Consider the following 20,342-nt stretch of genomic DNA (forward strand, 5'->3'; position numbering starts at 1 on the left):
TTTTTTTTTTTTAGTGAGGCAATTGGGGTTAAGTGACTTGCCCAGGGTCACACAGCTAGTAAATGTTAAGTGTCTGAGGCCGGATTTGAACTCGGGTATTCCTAAATCCAGGGCCGGTGCTCTATCCACTGCACCACCTAGCTGCCTCAAGGTTGAAACATCTTTAGATTTCATGGCTGCAGTTGCCATTGACAGTGATCTTTCAGACTGTAAGGATTGGAATGACGCCACCTGCTGGAGATTTACTGTAGCAAAGCTCCGCCATGAGGAGAAGGCATCTGAGGGCAAGCCATGCGTCTCTTGGGCGACACTTCCTGATGTTTGCTTGTGGGAGGAAGAGGGGGCAAGGCTGGCACTCTCGCTGTCTTTCATCAGGACTCTGGAGAGTGAAGCAAAAAACGCGCTCTCCCTTTAATAGATAGATGAATCTAGGCCTTTCTTCACCAAATTCTTATTCTCCTTAAATGCTTAAAAGTCTAACTCTTGCTAAAGCTTATAATTTATTGGCAGCCACTCATTAGATATTTTAGACAGACTAGCTAAATTTTTAGCCCCTTACAAGGCCCTCAATTATCTCTTGCCTGGAGTACTGCAGTTGTCTCATGATTGCTCTCTCCTAGGGACAACTAGTTGGGGAAGTGAATAGAGAGCACTGGCCCTGGAGTCAGGAAGACCTGAGTTCAGATCCAGCCTCAAATGCTTATACCAACTATGTGACAGTGAACAAGTCACTTAATCTCTGAATGCCTCAGTTTCTTCAACAGTAAACTGAGGATAATAAAAGCAGCTACATCACAAGGTCTTGTGAGGATATCATGAGATGATATTTGTAAAGCTTAGTACAGTAGCCAGAACATAGTAGGTGCTTAATAAATGCTGGTTTCCTTTCCTTCTTCCGTAATTGGTCTCCCTGCCTCCAGACTCCCCCTTCTCCAATCCATCCACCTGCTGGGAAAGGGATCTTCCTAAAGTGCAGGTCAGACCATGTCATTTTCCTGCTCAAGAAATGGTTTCCTTTCCTTTTTGGATAAAAGACACACTCCAGCGTTTGGTTTTTCTATACCTTTATAATTGTATCCACCTTTCTAGGCAGATTAATGAATAATTAATTAATAATTGTATATTATCCTTCTATTCACATTCTGCATTCCACCCAACCTTCCATCCCCCTTCTTGGTGCCTTTGCACAAACTTCCTCTTCTGCTTGGCATGCCCTTCCTCAGCTTCACTTAGTAGAATCCCTTCCTTCAAGAGCCACCCTCTTCAGGAAGCCTCTCCTGAACCTCCCTGTTGCTAGTTTCTTCCCCTTTCTTCCCAGAAATCACTTTGTATATTTTTGTTATTTAATGTAATAGAGTGAGGTCTTTGAGGGCAGGGTAGGTTCATTTTGCCTTTGTGTCCTCAGTACCTAGAATCAAGGTTCTAGGCTGTGCCCAGCAAATAATTGGCACTTAATAAAAAATTTAAAGCCTGTTGAATTGAATGTGGAGTAGATGGATCATGTTTAGTAAGACCTGCTTTTAAATCCTGCCCTTGATAGTTCTTAGTAGCTCTGGGCAGGTCACAGCTCTCTGAGCTGTGGTTTTCTCATGTGTAAAATAAGGGAGTTAGATTAACTGGCTTCCGAAGCCCCTTTCAGCTCTTAAACCCGATGAGTAGGGTAGCAACTGGCAGAATTACTTGGATTTTCCATATTTATGAGGATGTTTCTCTCTTAGACTCCCCTCAACACTTCTGAGTCATCCAAATTACGTGTTAAAAAAAAAGAAAAGCCACGGTCCCATAGGCATTTCTGGAAAGAAGAAAATAGTGACATTTTAAGGGAATGTAGTTATAGAGACTTGATTCAATAAATTGATTTAAAATTCAGATAAGTGCCCCCTTTTTAGCTAACACCAAACCCATGGGCATTTGTAGCTGACACAATCCAATTTCCTAGTAAATAGCATTGCTTTCTGTAATCTAAATCCATCCAGAAGTTGATATGATGAGAGAATGTAGTCACATTTTTTGGGAGCACAGACCCACATAAATTTCATGATAGCACAATAGATCAGCTGGTGGGCCATTTAATTCTGAAACTTTGATGTCTGTCATTTAATCAATGCTTTTCATACAGGTTCTATCGATTGGTTAAATGTCAGGCAACAATTTTTTTCCATACCGGTTTGGAATGTAACGTTACAGAATGCCTTTGAAAAAGTTTTCAACACATGGCTTCATTGAAAGAGAGTCTTCCTTAACCCTTTTTTTTTTTTTTGGTGAGGCAATTGGGGTTAAGTGATTTGCCCAAGGTCACACAGCTAGTAAGTGTTAAGTGTCTGAGGCCAGATTTGAACTCAGGTCCTCCTGATTCCAGGGCTGGTGCTCTATTCACCGCACCACCTAGTTGCCCCTTCCTTAACCCTTTTAAAAAAGACCTTCCTTAACTTTCTTTTTGTGTCCTAGACCCCTTTAACAGTCTGGTGAGGGGCAGCTTGGTGGATAGAGCACCTGCCCTGGATTCAGGAGAACCTGAGTTCAAATCTGACATCAGACAGAACACTTACTAGCTGTGTGACCCTGGGCAAGTCATTTAACCCCAATTGCCTCTACCAAAAAAAAAAAAAGTCTGGTGAAGCCTATGGAGTACTCAGAATCGTTTTCAAATGCATAAAATAAAATACTTGGGATCACAAAGGAAGCTAGTTATGTTGAAATTCAGTTAAATAAAATAGTATCAAAAAATTTACAGACCCCAGCTTAAGAGCCCCTGGAAGGATCTGGACTTTAGTCAAGAGACTTGGTTATCAATCCTCAGTCTCTTGTCTGTATGATGATGGTATGATTCTTATACTATCTGTCCCAAAGTGATATTTTGGGGAATGTGCTTTTGTAAACTTTAAACAAATATAAAGCTTTCAGGTCTTTTCATGTATTTGTAGAATTCATTATTTAAAAAAGGTTTTCATATTTATGTGGAAAAGTTATTGAAATTGTAAGAAATTAATAAATTAAGGTTTTTCTATAGTAGACTATGGGTACTGGAATTATGCATGATGTGTTATTAGTAGAGAACCTTAAAAAATTATTACAGTGTGCTTTCCCATATGGTAGGAATTCAACAAATATTCAACAGTTCAACAAAGGAAGGAATGAGCTGTCAGCTGTGTTGAAAATAGATTAATTATTGAAAACATCTGGGTACCTAGGTCTTCGTCCTGTGTATCTGTGTCCCAAATCAGGTTGGACATGGTAGGACAAGAAAGACTTATTGTTGTGTGAGATTTAAAATTGGATATAAGAGCATTGAACTCCCCCTTTAATTTTTCCCTTATATATCTCCCAGACCACTAAGAAAAAGAAGGCTCTGAGCTTTAATCAGTGAGAGATTAGCTTTTATTGTTTGGGAATTAATTTGGGAATTAATTAGACAACAAAAAGGTGATACCGATTAGGGAAATAGGAAAGTAGAAATACAAATGAATAATCTTAGATCTAAGCTTAGTCTATATTCCATTATAAAACTCACCAAATCCCAAACTGCCTGCCAGGCTGAGAGCCAGAGCCGACCACCAGATGCGTGCACTGCCACCGCTAAGCTGAGAAGCCAGAGTGAGCCAGAACTTCCATTCCACTCTCAGTTTTAAGTTGGCATCCCTGTACTGCATGCTTGGCCAGCTCTCTGGGCAGCAGCAGGTGCACTGCCGTTTGGCGAGGTCTCCTCCCCAAAAGGGCGGTCCTTCAAAAGCTACTTCAGTAGCATGCGCTCAACTCTCAAATGATTAAGCTAAAACTTCCGTTTTTTACCACAGTTGATGGTGTTTTATCTTTTCCCATATAGTGCATTAATGTTTGTAAAATACTTCACAAATATTTTATCCTCCCTACCACCTGGGGAGATAAGGGGTTATCATTTCCATTTTACAGATGGGCAAACTCAAGCCAACCTCAATTAAGTGACTTGCCCAGAGCCACACAGCTAGGTAGTGTTCAAGCTGCTTCCTGACCTAGGTCCAGGACTCCATCCACTACACCAATAAATGGATGATAGCAGGAGGATACACATGTTTTATCCCTTTGGGGTCTTATGAATTAAATACACCATCATTCTTTGATGACAGCTTTGTTGGGTTTTTTTTTAAGTGAGGCAATTGGGGTTAAGTGACTTGCCCAGGGTCACACAACTAGTAAGTGTCAAGGGTCTGAGGTCGGATTTGAACTCAGGTCCTCCTGACTCCAGGGCTGGTGCTCTATCCACTGCGCCACCTAGCTGCACCGTTTGGTGACAGTTTTGAGAAACGGGTGAGGCTCAACATTCAGGAACCTAGAGCCCCTTAATCAGGCTCAGTGGCGGTATTTGATATTGTCTAGGACCGATGCAGTGGATTTCAGACTGCACTCTGGCAAATGAGTTTAACTAGTTTATGAATTAGTTAAATGTGTTTAACAAGGCTACCTGATTAGAGTTTAAATTGGTTAAGTGAGTTTAACTATCTACCTAATGAAAATCTAAGGACCCAGTCTAGCCATCGGATTCCGAGATTCTCCAGATGGTGCCCAGGAGAAGGTGCTAACAGTGAACACCACCTGCAGATTTAGACTTGGGTAGAATAGACTTTAAAGGGGGTAAAGGGGTGGGGTGGAGAGTGTGAATGTAGGCTTTAGAACCAGAAGGGGGGGCAGGTAGGTGGCACAGTGAATAAAGCACTGGCCTTGGATTCAGGAGGACCTGAGTTCAAATCCAGACACTTGACACTTACTAGCTGTGTAACCCTGGGCAAGTCACTTAACCCCCATTGCCCTGCAAAGACTAAACTAAACTAAACTAAAACAGAAGGAACCTTAGAGATCTGGTCTCAGCTCCCTAACAGTGGTCGCTGTAGTAATCGTACTATTCAATGAGAAATTGAAATGAAAAATCTAATCCACGTAGAGAGTTTACAATGACCAGGAGGCCCCGGAGTTTTCAAAGCCGGAGGAGATACCTTGCGGGGTCTACCCTAAAGAGGGGATGCTGGGATTGGGGTGGGGGTTTCTCCAGCATCCATTCGGCAGCCGACTCACAATAAGCACCTGACAGAGAAGGATGAAGATATCACCTCCGGGTCCTCCAGACGGAGGCTGTTAAAAGCCCTGCTAAATGCTGGGCGGGGGCCGGGGGGAAGTAGAAGAGGGTATCCTTTCTCCCTCACCCCTGCTCCGGAAATCCCTGTCCCGGTTCTTGGTAACTTTAGTGTACACTCGGTGGTCCCCGCTTCAAAATGCGACCGGACTCTAACCTCCCCGGGAGCACACGGTGGGGGTGGGGGTGGGGTCTGCCCTCCACCCCCACCCCTTTTTTGGCTGATTGGCGCCGAACGTCTACATTTGTGGCTCATGCCTGCGGCTTTGTTTTGCCTCCCTGAGGCTAGAGGAGGGCCACTTTGCCAGGGGACCGCGGGTGGGGCAGCGTCTTGGTCAGCCACACCCCCCTCCCAACTCAGCCTGCACAATCCATCTAGGCTTGGCCCTTTCTCGGGGCGTGCCCCAGCCACACACCCCTAACCCCCCCCCCGCCCCCTCCGCCCCTTTCCTGGGAAGCTGGAGGCTCGAACTCTCCCCATCCAGAAAAAGGACGACAGATGAGGAGGTGCGGCGGAAGGAGAGGCTGTGAGGGGCGGGGAAAGGGGAGGAGGGAGGAGCATCAAGGGAGCGGAAGGAGGAGCTGTGGTGGAAGTGGGCAGGGAGGGGAGGAGAAGAGGTGGGTGGAGGAAGAGCAAGGGGAGGGGCGCGGAGCTGAGAGGAAGGGAGGAGCAACAGTAGGGGAGGGGAGGGGCTGAGCTGTGGGGCTGCGCTACGTCGGGCGGCGGGCCAGGAGGGAGGGCGCGGATATGCGCACGCTCGGGCCAGTCACGTGGCTGTCCGGGCCGGGCTAGTCTAACAGGAAGTGTCCCGGGGCGTGAGGAGGCGGCCCTCTGAAGCCAGCCGCGGCGGGGACCCTGACCGGGTGAGTGAGGTGGTGAGGGTGGCCGGGCAGGCTCAGGCCGGGCCGCGGAGGGCTTCCGGGACCGAGGCCCGGGAGAGGGGCCGAGGAGGGAATGCTGAGTCAGAGCCCGGCAGGAGCCGAGCGGGGGGCGGGGCCGAGCGGCCGGAGTCTCCGTTCTCTCTCCCGGGACCGGGAGCCAGGAACCACCGGAGGGAAGTATGAGGCCGGCCCCACCCACCCACTCACCCGCCGCCCCGTTAATGCGACCCGGTTCCGGCTCCGACCCCGCCGACAACCGGGGGAAGTTTGGAACAGATTGAAAGCCGATGTTTTCGGGAGGGGCTGGGGGGGTGGTCTTCCGTGGAGCGTGTCGTGAGCTTGACCGACCCCGGAAGCTGGATGTTAACATCCCGCGCGTGGGAGCTGCAGCTCCACTAAGGTTTCCTTCCCTTGGCCTTCTCAGCTTCTCTTTGCCTCGCTGCACCTTGTGTCTGTCCGACTCACTCGTGAAAATGGGCGTTTTTACCCCGGAGCCCTTCCTCTAACCGCTCCCCTACCTGTGGAGCGGCGCCCGAAGCAGGCCCACCCGGTAGCTCCATTCGGCCAAGTCCCCTTCCACGCTGTAGCGCAGGTGCCCCCTGCGCGCCGCGCCCGTGCCCGTGCCCGTGCCGACCCTCAATCCATGAGGCTCGGGCTGGGACAGACACGGAGGGGTTGCTGAATCACGGTGGGCTTCGCCGATGGGGGGGGGGGAGACGGGGTAAATATGTGAACTCTGCTCCCCAGGAGGGGCACCGTGGCCATCACGGAACCGCCTCCGATTGCATCTCCTGAGCTGGTGCCCTGGCATGCCTACCCCTGACGTAACCTGCGGTCACCGTGCGGTAGTAGAGTGCCGGGTGGCATTGTGTTATAGACTACGGAGAGTACCACAGCCTAGGGCCCAATAGTATGCTGTGTGGTTTAGCCAAATACTAGGGAGCATGCTATTGCATAGTGCCCAATAGCACGTTATATGCTATAGTCGTATACCATATGTTATACTATAGCATAGTGCTTAATAGTGTATTATATGATACAGCCGAATACTAGATGGTATACGATTACATAGTGCCCAATAGTACATTATATAGTATAGTCACCCTCTAGCACCCTATAGCATAGTATATGGTATAGTCATACACTATATGGTATGCTATTGCATAGTGTCTAATAGTATATAGTATAGTTGTATACTATATAATATATTATAGCCTAGTGCCTAATTTCACATATATATTATTTATATATAATCTTTCTTCAGACTTCATAGTTCTTTTGATCTACACTTAGATTTGTCATTTTGTATTATATTCCTAGGACCCTAGATTTCGAATTGGACAGGACCTTAGAGGCCATTTCAAATATTTTACTGCCCCTACTATTTATTCTGAGAAGCAGACTGCATTTGTGAATAGAGGCCCAGTCTTAGAGGCAGGAAGATCTGAATTTAAGTCCTGCCTATAACACCTACTGGCCTTGTGACAACGGACAAATCATTTGACTTCTTAGGGACCCCCAGGTATTCTCTAACTGTGTAAGTTATAGTACATGATTCACTCTCAGCATGGAGGGTTCCCTAAATTAAGGCATCATATTTAATTTTAAAATGTTGTATATAGATATATAGTAAATTGTGGCATTTCTGAGGAAGCAGTCTTCAGGTTACTTTGAAAAAAGCTAAGAATCTTTGATGACATTTTTTATGCCTTTCAGTAGTGGTTATATTTTTTAACATGCATACATAGTTGCAGCTAAGGAATTTAAATTGTTTTGCACTTTGAAACACTATTTGCTTGTATCTTTTATTCCAGGATTCTGCAAGTAAATCATTTTTAAGTTACTCTTTACAAAAATCTTGGCAAATAAAGTTGGAAAGCGATATTCCTTTAGCCTATTTTATGGAAAGTAAATCTAAAGGTAATTATGGTTTTCTCTGGAATTACCATGTAAAATTAGAGCACATAGATTAGTGCCTTCGATAGGTCACTTTGAATCTGTCAACACTGTCATTTAATGTTTTTTCTTAGTTCATTCAACATTTTAGCTTTTAAGGTAGTTGTTGAGAACTCATTGAACTAGAACTTTTTTATGCTATGAAGAAGTAGTAATTTAATATTCCTTAAATGTGTGTATATATTATAGATTTCTATAAATATGTATCTTAAATCTTTTCCCCCTCAGTATTTGAAGAGGATCCCTTAATCAAGCAGAAATGCAGAGTACTTCTAATCATTTGTGGCTCCTGTCTGATCTCCTTGGGCAAGGAGCCACGGCAAATGTCTTTCGTGGAAGACATAAGGTTAGTGTGGAGAAAAATTTTAGAATTTTAGAAATTTATAAAATATTCTCAATAATATATAATTTATTTTTGTAGAAATACTCTTACAAGGAGCCTACTCATTAAAAATATGGCTGTTTGGTTATTTTATTTAAAGTGATGTATGTCAAACAGTACTTGTTTTCTGAATGAGAATGGGGACAAAAGTCTGCCTCAGAGGGGAGGGTTAATGTTGAGGGTTATTGAGACATAAGATTGGATAGGTAGAAAACATTAAAAATCAGGGTAGAAGCTTGGATTTTATTTCAGGCAATAGAGAACTTTTTTTCATAGGTTGTTGAACTGGGGAGTGAAATAATGAAACAATTAGAAAATATAGGATAGATTGGAAACAGAGAAGAGTAGAGAAACCAACTGGAAAGGTTCATGGAATAATCCAGAAGAACTTGGAATATTGTAGTGGGATTAAGAAAGAAGACTGTGTTGTTGTTGTTTTTGTTGTATCCCTAATTTACCAATTTTGAGTGTTTGGAATTTTGTACATAGGGCTTGTTAAAAGTGTAACAAAACTGTTACTGGAATCTCTAACCTTTTTTGTAGGGGAAGAATTTCCTGGTTTTCTAGTTGAAAGTGTTGCACTGAGTGGTTTCTGAAGTTATCAGGCCCAGTGTGAGGACTGGCGATATAAATACAAAGGATGAACAGAGGAGACAGCAGTATATACATTGATAAGCATATGCAGAATAAACATAAAAAGAATAAATATAAATAAGTACAAGGTAATTTGGTGGGAATGGCACTAGGAGTTGGAGAATCAGGAAAATCATGTAAAAGGTATTGCTTGAGCTGTGTCTTGAAGGGGAAAAAAAGGATTTGAGGAGGAAAATGGTACATTGCAGGCAAAGGGGATTGGCAGTGCAAAGGCAGAGGGTTGGAATATGCTAGACCGTGTGTGAAGAACAGAGAGAAGGCCATTTTGATCTACAGCATTATGAACTACTTTTTGTGTATTTTAAACCTTGAGGAATAGGGAGTTGAAGGCTTACAGACTGGACATTTCCCCAGGGAGGGGTGGAACTGGAAGTCACTCTTGTGGTTTGTGACTACTTCAAAGTTGAGAGGAACATATAATGGCTTACGTATTTCTAGCATGGAAAAAAATGGTGCCATTGTATAAGAATGTAGGAAATTAAGTTTTAGCTTTTTGTAAATCAGAGTTGTTTTATAATGTGACTATAAACTAGGTGACAAATTCGTTGTTTCTGTGTACTCTTGCATGTCAAGGGAAAGACATGACAGTGTCACAGAATTTGGCACTTGGAAGAGTACCTCACTATGTTTCTGCTAGAAATGGTATAAAGAAAGAGATGGATAGTTGAAAATTCATAGAACCTCAGGCTTGGCTGAAAGTCATTTTAGTTAAATTCATGCTAGAAATAGGCATCCTCTCTATGATATCCCTAAGTGTTGTCTTCTGCTTAAGGGCCTTCAGTACTATAAAATTCACACCTCCTAAAGAGGCCCAATTGTGTTTTTGGACAGTTCTAATTGTTGAGAAATTCTTCTATATCTTGAGCCAAAATCCAGCTCCATAACTCTTATTTTAAATCTCCACAGTTTCTACTTCTACTCAGATCTGATGTCTGAACCCTGTGGCAGGTTTTCAGATATTTTGAAATTATATTTTCCTTCCATAAGTCTTTTTTTCCCTTCTTTTTCTGAGGGAACAATTTGTTGTAGCACTTGACTGAAAGAGTTTCCAGTAAGAATTACAGGGCACTGAGGGTCTCAATTTCTATGGGTGTAGAAGATGAAAGAAACCTTTTCTTGATTTGCAGGGATTAATAATAGTGTGTTCCTTCCAAAGCCAGTTAATGGCTCCATGCATAGAAAATGTAGGTTGCTGTCTTTTTGAGAAGATGGAATGACTGGAGAAACACCTTTCTGTTCTCTTAATTACCTGGGAGAATGAAGTGTTCTCTTAAAGAATGGAAAGTACTTTAAGAAGAAAACAAGGAAGTCATAGAGGTCTGACTCACTGTGAGGAGGGTAGAGAGTAAAAGGATGTTGCCCCAAAAGAGACGGGAACTAAGAACACTGAACTGGTATAGTCAGGTAATAGGTTTGATCCTCTCCCCGTTGAAGGTAGAACTGGAGACTTTGAGGAGAAAACAGAATTATGAGCGTCCTTACAAATGTCACCAGGAAAAAGGACATCTGTGTTGGCCACAGGAAAAAAAGAAATGTGGTTGTCAACTGTCTGCTATGGGCCTTTTGTCAACTTAATGTAAATAAACAGGTGGTACTGTCTTTCCCAGGTGCTTATCTGGGATATGACTGGGTCCTCATAAGACTTGTGCAGTTCGACATCCCTCCTTGACTGCCATTTGACTGATATCCAATGACCACCATTCCTGGTGATTGGTGAAGGAACATGTGATTCTGCCAAAATAAATCTGTTAAGCATCTCTGGGGATCATAAAGTCCTTAGGCAGTGAATTTGGAAGACCTTAGAGGCAGAGATGGTATTTTCATCACTACTGTTGATTGAAGGCATAGATTTTAAAGAGAATAGAAGATATGGGAATAGCAGCTGGTGTTAAAATAAGACTTGGATTGTGGGCCATGGCTTACAATACAGGCTAGGGATGGAGCACATCTGAGACTCACAAAGAAAATTTGGAAATTTACAGAGCTGATCAAAAGGTCTTTGAAATAAATATGGAAGAGGAGAGAAATCTGTACCAAGACAAATGCCATAGAGAATAACATGTGACATAGCATAATAGTGGAGGTGTTGGTGATTCAAAGGAAAATAATATTTAGAGACTTAAAATAAGTCCTAAGGCTGAATCCTGGGTCATTTTCTCTAGTCAGTACTCTTTATTGATAACTTCATCTGCCTCCAGTAGTTATCATCTCTAAGCAGATGATGCCTGGATCCATATATTCACACTAGACTTGCTTGAGCTCCAGTCTCACATCACCAGCTGCCTGTTGGATATTTTAAACTAGAGGTCTCCTAGCCACCCAAACTAAACAAGTCCAAACAGAACTCACTCTCTTGCCTACCATATCCACCCCCCTGTGACCTTTCCTAGTTCTGTTGAAGACACCACCACCCTTCTGGTCAAAAAGCGTCACAACCTTAGAGTTAACCTCATTGCATAACATGACTTATGTGGCCACAGTCTATGCTAATAGTCCCTAATAAGTCTCTCTTATCTCCCTTTTCCTATTTATACTCCATATAATTGCCTGAGTGATTTTCCTAAAGCATAGGTCTGACCTTGTAATCTCCTAGTCATTAAATTCCAATGGTTCTTACTGTCTCTAGCATAATAGCTAGCATTTAGCCAGGCTAAACTCTTTATAAATATTTTGTTTGATCTCCATAATCCTAGGAGGTAGGTGTTGTTATTACCTTTACTTTACAGTTGAGAAAATTGAGGCAAACAGATTAAGTGACTTGCCCAAGGTCACACAACTACCAAGTGCTTGAGGCTGAATTTGAACTCAGGTCTTAACTTCAGGCCCAGCCTTCTACCCACTACGCCACCTAGCTGTTTGACTTTTAAAGCCCTTCACCTTCTTTCCCAAACTTATTATGTATTACTCTCCTTCACACATTCTGTGAGTTCAATCAAACTGACCCTGTCACCACTCTTCAAAGACAGCCCTTCATCTCCAGTCCCTGTGCCTTTGCATAGCTTGACCTCCTCACTTCTATATAATCCTGTAACCTAGGGGAACCTACTTTCAAGAATTAGTGGCTCGATTAATACACAAGTCAGAAACCAGGGACATTGTGCTACATTGAAAAGAGTGCTGAATTTGGAGTCAGATAACCTTGGACTGAATCCCAGCTCAATCACTGACCTTGATCGTTGCCATCTGTCCTGATGTTGCCTTCTTTAGATCTCCCAGTTTTACCACCTGTTCTGCAGCAGCATACCAAGGAGCCCCTGGCACTTGCCATTCATTCTGCTACCACACCTTAAGAATCCCTGGGCTTTTCCTGTAACCCTACAACTGAACCTTCCAATTGTGTTGCTTCCCCTCCCGTCCCACCTTAGAAAGTGATCTGCTTTGAGAGCAGAAACTTTTCTTTTCTATTTGTATTCCCTAGATCTTAACATAGTGCAAAGCACTTAATAAATTATTTTTCTTTTTTTAAAAATAAATTTCTATTTCTATCTTTTGTTTTATATAATTTGCATTTCCTGTTGCATTCCCTCTCCATCCTAGAGAGTCATCCCTTACAACAAAGAATAAGGAGAAAAAAAGTTCAACAAAACTATCCAAAAAGTCTAACATTTTATGAAGTGTTCCACATGTTTACTTAAATGCTTTCATTCTTTAGAATCCCTTATTTCCTTCCAAACTTGGCTCAGTTCACCTTTACATAAAACCTTTTCTGATTTCTGTAGCTGCTGATGCCTCCCCTCCCCCCAATTTTGTATTCTATACATATTGTGAGGACCAATTTTTAATTGGGGAGTGTTAGCTAAGCGGCTCGCCGCAATATTGGGGCAAGGAAGGAGACCTGCAGCCTCCCTCAAAACAACAGGATTTATTTTAACAAGAACGAATTTAAAAAAAAAAAAACAGGATCAGTAGGATCAAGGGAAAGGAAATAAAATGGGGAAAGGGAAATTATACAACCTGAAGAAATACCACCACCCAGGAATCAGCTGAGAATACACAGCAGAGCTCCTGTCACCTTCCAGCTTTTAGGTAGAATGGCGACTTCTCCCCATTTCCCGAAACCAAACACAGCCCCCAACCAATTGTCTGGCCATGCTGACAGTCACATGACTGCCCTCACTAGGCTTCTAATCATTACAATTTTGCCATGCCCATGTAGGTATCGGTGAGTGGTGATGACGTGAGGTGCCAGCGCTGTGGCAACAGCTACAACCAGTGGGTGGAGCACTGTGCGGTTTTCGGAGCCCCAGGCCAGTGCGCACCGAGGCATAAAAGCCTTAAATAACAATTAATTCTTTACAGTATTTTATGTTTATTTGTAGTCATACATATTATATCTCCATGGAAAATATAAAGTTTTTCTAACCTTTTTTTTTTTTTTTTTTGGTGGGGCAATGGGGATTAAGTGACTTGCCCAGGGTCACACAGCTAGTAAGTGTTAAGTGTCTGAGGCTGGATTTGAACTCAGGCACTTCTGAATCTAGGGCCAGTGCTTTATCCACTGCAACACCTAGCTGCCCTGCTAAAATATAAAGTTTTTGAGGCCAAAAACTGTTTCGTTTTGATCTTCATAATCCCAGTAAAAGCATAGTCCCTAGAACATAATAAGTCTTTAATAAATGCTTGTTGAGTGATTGGACTCAGATGTCTTTGTACCAGCGTGCAGAACAGGAATATTAAAGTGAACTAGAGTTCTTAACCCAGTGAGGTCGATGTCATTTCATATTGAGGCTTGGTTATAACTTATGACTATGGAAGGGTGTGCTTCATTGAAATGGAACAGATTACATAAATGGGGCAGCTATGATTATGATTGTACATTAAGAAGTTATTCTGTGTGAACATACATTAGCTTGTGGGAGAAGCATGGCACAGAATACTTCGATAAGGATCAGTGGCAGGTGAGCGTTACATTACTGGAGGCAGAAAGGGATGGCGAGTTACCAAAGTAGAAGATACAAATGGCTTGAGGTCCTGATAAAGTCATGAGGATAGACTACACATCTTATTTACCAGAAGTTTCACTCCAGTAAAGCTGAGCAATGAGACACTGCATACAAAAATTCCTTCAAAAGATGGAAAAATCAACAAGAGGAACTTGTATTTTGGACCTGATTTAGACCAGTAAGGAAGAACTGGGTACAAAGGTAGAATTGAAGGAAACCTTAGAAGAATATGATCTATTCTGGAACTAGTTCAGACCAGTCCATTCATTTAGGTACAGAATTAGAATATAAAGCAACCCATAAAGTCAACAGCAAGAAGTCAACAATCACTACCAAGCCCCTAACTATTAGCCAGGCGATGTGCTTAAGTTCTGGGGATGTAAAGAAATGCAAAAAGCAATTCTTACTCTTTACAGTCCAATGAAGGAAAGAATACACCAATAACGTGTACAAACAAGATGTAGAGGAAAAATTGAAAATCATTTAGAGGGTAGAACTAAGATTAAGAGCACTGAGAGAGCCTTCTTGCAGAAGGTGGAGTTGTAGCTGAAGCTTGAGGGAAGCTTTGGGCTGGAGGTGAGGAAGATGTGATTTCTAAACCTGGGGAGAACAGCCAGTAAAAATGTCTTTTACTTAGAATAAGGTTAAAAAGACTAGAGACAGCTAGGTGGCACAGTGGATAAAGCAGTGGCTCTGGAGTCAGGAGGACCTGAGTTCAAATCCAGTCTCAGACACTTGATACTTACTAGCCGGGTGACCCTGGGCAAGTCATTTAACCCCCATTGCCCTGCAAAAAAAAAAAAAGCTACAGTTCCTAATGAATAAAAATAAAACACTACTCCCTTCTGTCTCCACATTGATCATGGCAGCTAGTGTTATGTCAAGAGCAGTAGTTATTCTGCTGAACCTGACTGAGTACCAACTTCCCAGTGGCTAGGCCTTTAATGCCTTAACCAACTCATTGAGACGGACTTGAAGCCAAAGATTAGTAAGGCAGTAAATAACTAGTAGCTCTCAGTAAATTTGTCACTTGGCTTTGATAACTGAAAACTGCATGTACTTAATGAATGTGCAATGATGTGATCCTAAAATAGGTATTCTTAAATTTTTTGTGTCATAGACTTTGGCAGTCTGGTGAAAACTATACTGTGAACCCCTCAAAATGACTTTAAATGCATATAAGTAAAAAAGACAAAAGGAAGCCAATTATATTGAAATACAGTTTTCATTTTTAATTTTAAAGTTTATGGATACCAAGTGATGAAGAACCTCTGACCTAGAGATTTGAGAACCTAAGATTGAGATATTTAGGAGCAAAGTTGTAAAAGATTGTTTTCTGAGCAGAAAATCAAATTTGAAATTAGAGCAGCCTTACCCAAACTATGGAAGAAACACATGAATGAACACCATAGAAATAACTTCAGCCTTGCTGATAAAATTCAGTGTTTTTGCACTGAACCCTCCTTTAAGTACTTTTCTAGGGTTCCATACCCCAACCCTACCCCCAAACTAGCATTAGTAAATTTTATCAATTTGTTTAAGAGACAGGATGGCATGTGTAGAGAGTTGGCCTCAGTCAAAAATAACTTCATTCAAGCCGGGAGAATAGACCTGGCATGGAAGTTCTGTGGGTACTATTGAAGGAATCCTGACATTTTGGGGTGTTGGGGGTGTCTGTAAAGATAGTGATTTTCTTCCCCTGAAGGTGAAAGATACATCTAGACTGGTCTCGTGATCAGAGAACTCGAGGCAGAGACTTTGGACTTGGGGCTAGTGGTGCAAGCCAGTGGCCCACAGATGGTAATATCAAGCCCTTGGAGAAGAGGAAGATTCAGCTAACTGGAAATAGATCGAAAATGAAAATGGGTGTGAAGCAGGAAGAGATTGATTGAGACTTTCAGTCAAATCAAGATAAATGAATAAAAGGAACTGTATATAATATGCTCACAGAAAAACCCCTTAGACTTTTTACTATGCATTATCATTTTTCTTAAATTTTTATTTATTTATTTATTGCAGGGCAATGAGGGTTAAGTGACTTGCCCAGGGTCACACAGCTAGTGTCAAGTATCTGAGGCTGGATTTGAACTCAAGTCCTCCTGAATCCAAGGCCAGTGCTTTATCCACTGCACCACCTAGCTGTCCCTATGCATCATCAATTAACAAGCACCTGTGTACCATATACTTGGGATACAGGTACAAAGAAAGAAATAGTCCCCCACCAAGAATTTACATTCTAATGGAGGAGACAAGTATATATAAAAATATGTATAGCATAAATGTAAAGTTAATAAATATAAATATATACAAAGCAGTTAATTACAAAGTGATTTGGGTAGCAACACACTAGCAGTTCCAGGGAATTTGGAAAAGCTTCATGCAGAAGATGGTAATTGAGCTGAATATTAAAGGAAACAAGACATAGTGAGGCAGGGATAGGGAGTGAGTGAGTAAACACCAGGCCTATGGGAAAGCACTGAGTTGGGAGATAGTGGCATAAAGTATCTGTTCTGTGTGTGCAATGAAGAGAAGTCCAGTTTGATAGGATTACAGAGGGCAAAAGGAAGCTCTGGAGTTGAGTTGGGAAGGGGTCAGATCTTTTATTTATTTTTTATTTTATTTTTAATTTATTTATTTTAATTTTTCTCAATTACATGTAAAGATATTTTTTGAGTTCCAAATTTTTCTCCCACCCTCCCTTCCCTTCCCACTCCTGAAGCCAGTAAGCAATTTGATATAGGTTTTACATTACAATCATGTTAAACATATTTCCACATTAATCAGAACAAAAGGAAAGAAGAAACACAATAAAAAATAAACAAGAACAATAACAAAAAAGCAATAACAAAAGTGAAAATAGTATGCTTCAGGCTGCATTCAGACTCCATAGTTTTTTTTCTGATTGTGGAGAGCATTTTCTACCATAAGTCTTTTGGCATCATCTAGGATCATTGCATTGCTGGGAAGAGCCAAGTCCATCACATTTGATCAAGGTCAGATCTTTTCTTTTTTCTTTCTTTTTAAAAAATTTTCTATTTAGAATTTTATTTTCCCAAATTACATGTAAAATACAAATTTTGACATCAATTTTTTAAAAACGTTGTGTTCCAAATTCTCTTCCTCCCTCCCTCACCCCCCTCCAAAAACTCCAGCAATTCAATATAAGCTATACATGAGCAGTCATGCAAAACATTTCCACGTTAGCTAGGTTGTGAATGAAAACAGACAAAAACAAAACTTCAGATAAAAGAACTAACAAAAAAATTATGCTTCAGTCTGTATTCAGATGCCATCAGTTCTCTCTCTGTAGATGGATTGCATTTTTCATAAGACCTTCAGAGTTGTTTTGGATCATTGCATTGCTGAAAATAACCAAGTCATTCATGGCAGATCATCTCACAGTATTGCTGTTATTTTGTATACAGTATATTTCACTTTGCATCAGCTCATGCAGGTCCTTCCAGGGGTCAGATCTTTTCTTAAGGAAATTTACTTTGGCAGCAGCAAGTAGGATGAACTGGAGGGGTAAAGGACTTGAGGCAAAGAGTCCAATTAGGAAGCTGTTAAAATAATCTAGGTGAATGGTGATGAGGGCTTAAATTAAGGTGGTAGCTGTATGAGTTAAGAGAAGGGGTCAAATGTGAGAGATATAGTGAAGATAGAAATAGCAAGATTTGGTTAAAGTGAGGAGAAAAGGGTAATTCCAAAGCTTTTGTTGTTGTTGTTGTTGTTTTTAATTCCAAAGTTTTAAACCTTTGAGACTAGAAAAATGGGGATACCATCAACAGAAATAAGGAAGTTTGGAGGAGGGGAGGGTTTAGGGGAAAAGAAGACTTCACTTTGGGATATGTTAAGTTTAAGATGACTTTGGGGTATCCAGTTTAATTAAATGTCCAATAGGTGATTGATGATGCAATTCTTGTGCTTGGGGAGAGACTGGGGCTCTCAAGGAAGAGTCATCTGCATGGATTCATAGGTGCTGATGACACTTAACAAGATTGTGTAGAGGGAAAAGAGACCCAAAAAACAAAACTTGGGGGAACACTCACAGTTAGAGGGCATAATATGGATGATGATTCCAGAGATATATCAATAATGTGGATGATGACTCCAGTCAAACAGATAGCAGGAGAACCAGGAGAGAATAATATTATAAAAACCAAGAACAGTGAGAGTCTGGGAAGTAGAGAGTGGTTATTGGTGCCAAATGCTGCAGAGAGATCAAAAGGTATGAGAATTGAGAAAGAACTATTAGATTTGACAATTAAGAGATCCTTAGTAAATTTAGAGAGAGCCTCTTCAGCTCACTGATGAAATCAGAGGCCAAGTGGAGGAGTGAGTTCTAAGAGAGGAAGTGAAGACAGCTTTTTCAAGGAGTATGAGAAAAGGGGGAGAGACAGTGTGATAACTCACTTTTATTTATATACATAGACACATGTATACATACAGAGAGGGAAACATGTTGAAAGATGTTTAAAATGACTATTTACATGTATGTAAATACACAGACAAGGAAACTTGAAATGAGTTACACTATCAAATCTCATTTGAGTCTGACAGTAGTTCTGTGAAATAAATACTAAAGGTGTTACCTGTTTTATAAATGAGGAAACTCAGGCTTAGAGAGGTTAAGTGATCATACTCATTGTGTCTCAGAGGTGGGATTTATCCCAAGGTCTCCTAACTCAACATTCGGCACTTTGTCCACTATATAGCAGCACTTCTCAAGGTACTTTGCATTTGTTGTTTTGCAGTAGACACTATATGGGAGTGAACTGCAGAATAAAAAGCGGGGTCCAAGGAGGAGCCACCTTCACAGATCCAGTAATTAAACTGGGCGCCAAAATATATTGTTTAAGGCTTATCAGAAGCTATTTTTGGTTGTTCATTTGGAAGGTTTTTTCTTAGTTGATTGAATTGTCTTGTTTAAGATGAATGTTTTGGAATTTGAATGTATTTTTTGATCTCTTGTAGGAGTTCTTTTTGTGTGTGTGTGTTAGGAACCCCTTTGGTTGTCACTTTGGTTTAGCCAATGGACCCTTGCTCAAAAGAATGTTTGTAAATGCATAAAAGAAAATACGTAGGATTACAAAAGAAACTAATTAGATTGCTACTGTTGCTATTTGCAGTTTAGGTTTCCCTTGGACCTTAGAGTTAAATAGATAAGTTTCATTTTCTGTTTCCTTGTGATTTTGTGTTTATTTAGAGTAAACTGGCGTGTAAATTGGTCTGTGCCAGGAGATACGTTAATATAATATTGTTGTTTTAAATATAATGTTTTCTTTGAAATTAAACAGAAAATAAAAAATTTACGTAGTCCAAATTTTAGCCATACATGATCAAATTTGAGTAGTCATTGAATAGAAAAGAAACCCTGATTGATTCATTGTAGCTTTTTAAAAAAACAAGTTGTACAAGATAAAGCTGTAAATTAATAGTAGTAGTAGTTATTGTTTAGCCTGGAAAAGAGAAGACTTGATGGAAGGAGACATGATGACGGTTTTCATGAATTTGAATAAATGTCTGTCCTATGGAAAAGAGATGAGATTTTAGTTAGCTTTTTTTTTTTTTTTTTTGGCAGGGTTATGGGGGTTAAGTGACTTGCCCCAGGGTCACACAGCTAGTAAGTGTCAAGTGTCTGAGGCTGGATTTGAACTCAGGTACTCCTGAATCCAGGGCCGGTGCTTTATTCACTGTGCTATCTAGCCGCCCCCTTTAGTTAGCTTTTAAAGGCAGAAATAGGACATGCAAATTGGAGAAGCAAATTATGGCACAGTATGAGAAATAATACATTTTGTCACTGTTAAATAGCTGCTACCAAGTGAGATGGATTTTCTTGATATGTAATGGATTCCCCATCACTGAAAGGCCTTCAAATAAAAAGAGCCTCAGTGATCACTTGGTTGTGGGTTGGACTATATGATTTCTTTTTTTCTTTTTTTTTTCCTGATAAAAGTATTTTATTATTTTCTAGTTACATGTAGAGATAGTTTTCAACATTTGTTTATATAAGATTTCAAATTTCAAATTTTTCTCCTTCCCTCCCCTAGACAGCAGGTAATCTGATATAGGTTATTTATATATGTATATATATTATAACATTAAACATATTTATGCATTAGTTATGTTATAAGAGAAGAATCAGAGCAGAAAAGGAAAAACCTCAAAAAAGAAAAACAACGGCACCAAAAACAAAAGAAATAGTATGGTTCAATCATCGTCCATATTCCACAGTTCTTTTTTTTTTTTCCTGGATTTGGAGAGCCTTTTCCATCATGAGTCCTTTGGAACTTTCTTGTACCATTGTATTGGTGAGAAGAATCTAATCTATCACAGTTGATCAACACATAATGTTGATGATACTATGTATAATGTTCTTCTGGTTCTGCTCATCTCACTTATGCAGGACTATATGATTTCT

General features: G+C 40.9%; 1 protein-coding gene across 4 annotated transcripts in view; it reads left to right on the top strand.

Moving 5' to 3' along the window:
• The first annotated feature begins 5,838 nt into the window (after nt 1-5,838).
• The window catches only part of TBK1 (TANK binding kinase 1), a 54,832-nt gene continuing 40,328 nt past the window's right edge, over nt 5,839-20,342 (top strand). The window contains exons 1-3 of one of the 4 annotated variants that reach the window (XM_043967077.1): nt 5,839-5,968; nt 7,801-7,906; nt 8,171-8,288. In XM_043967077.1, coding sequence (XP_043823012.1) covers nt 8,202-8,288 — 87 coding nt within the window. In that variant the 5' untranslated portion in view covers nt 5,839-5,968; nt 7,801-7,906; nt 8,171-8,201. Of the gene's footprint in view, nt 5,969-6,058; nt 6,164-6,362; nt 6,387-7,800; nt 7,907-8,170; nt 8,289-20,342 lie in introns of those variants that run through there. The other 3 variants (XM_043967080.1, XM_043967081.1, XM_043967078.1) reach the window with 3 other exon arrangements.

This window comes from Dromiciops gliroides, chromosome 5 (genome assembly GCF_019393635.1).
Source record: "Dromiciops gliroides isolate mDroGli1 chromosome 5, mDroGli1.pri, whole genome shotgun sequence".
Taxonomy (NCBI): Eukaryota; Metazoa; Chordata; class Mammalia; order Microbiotheria; family Microbiotheriidae; genus Dromiciops; species Dromiciops gliroides.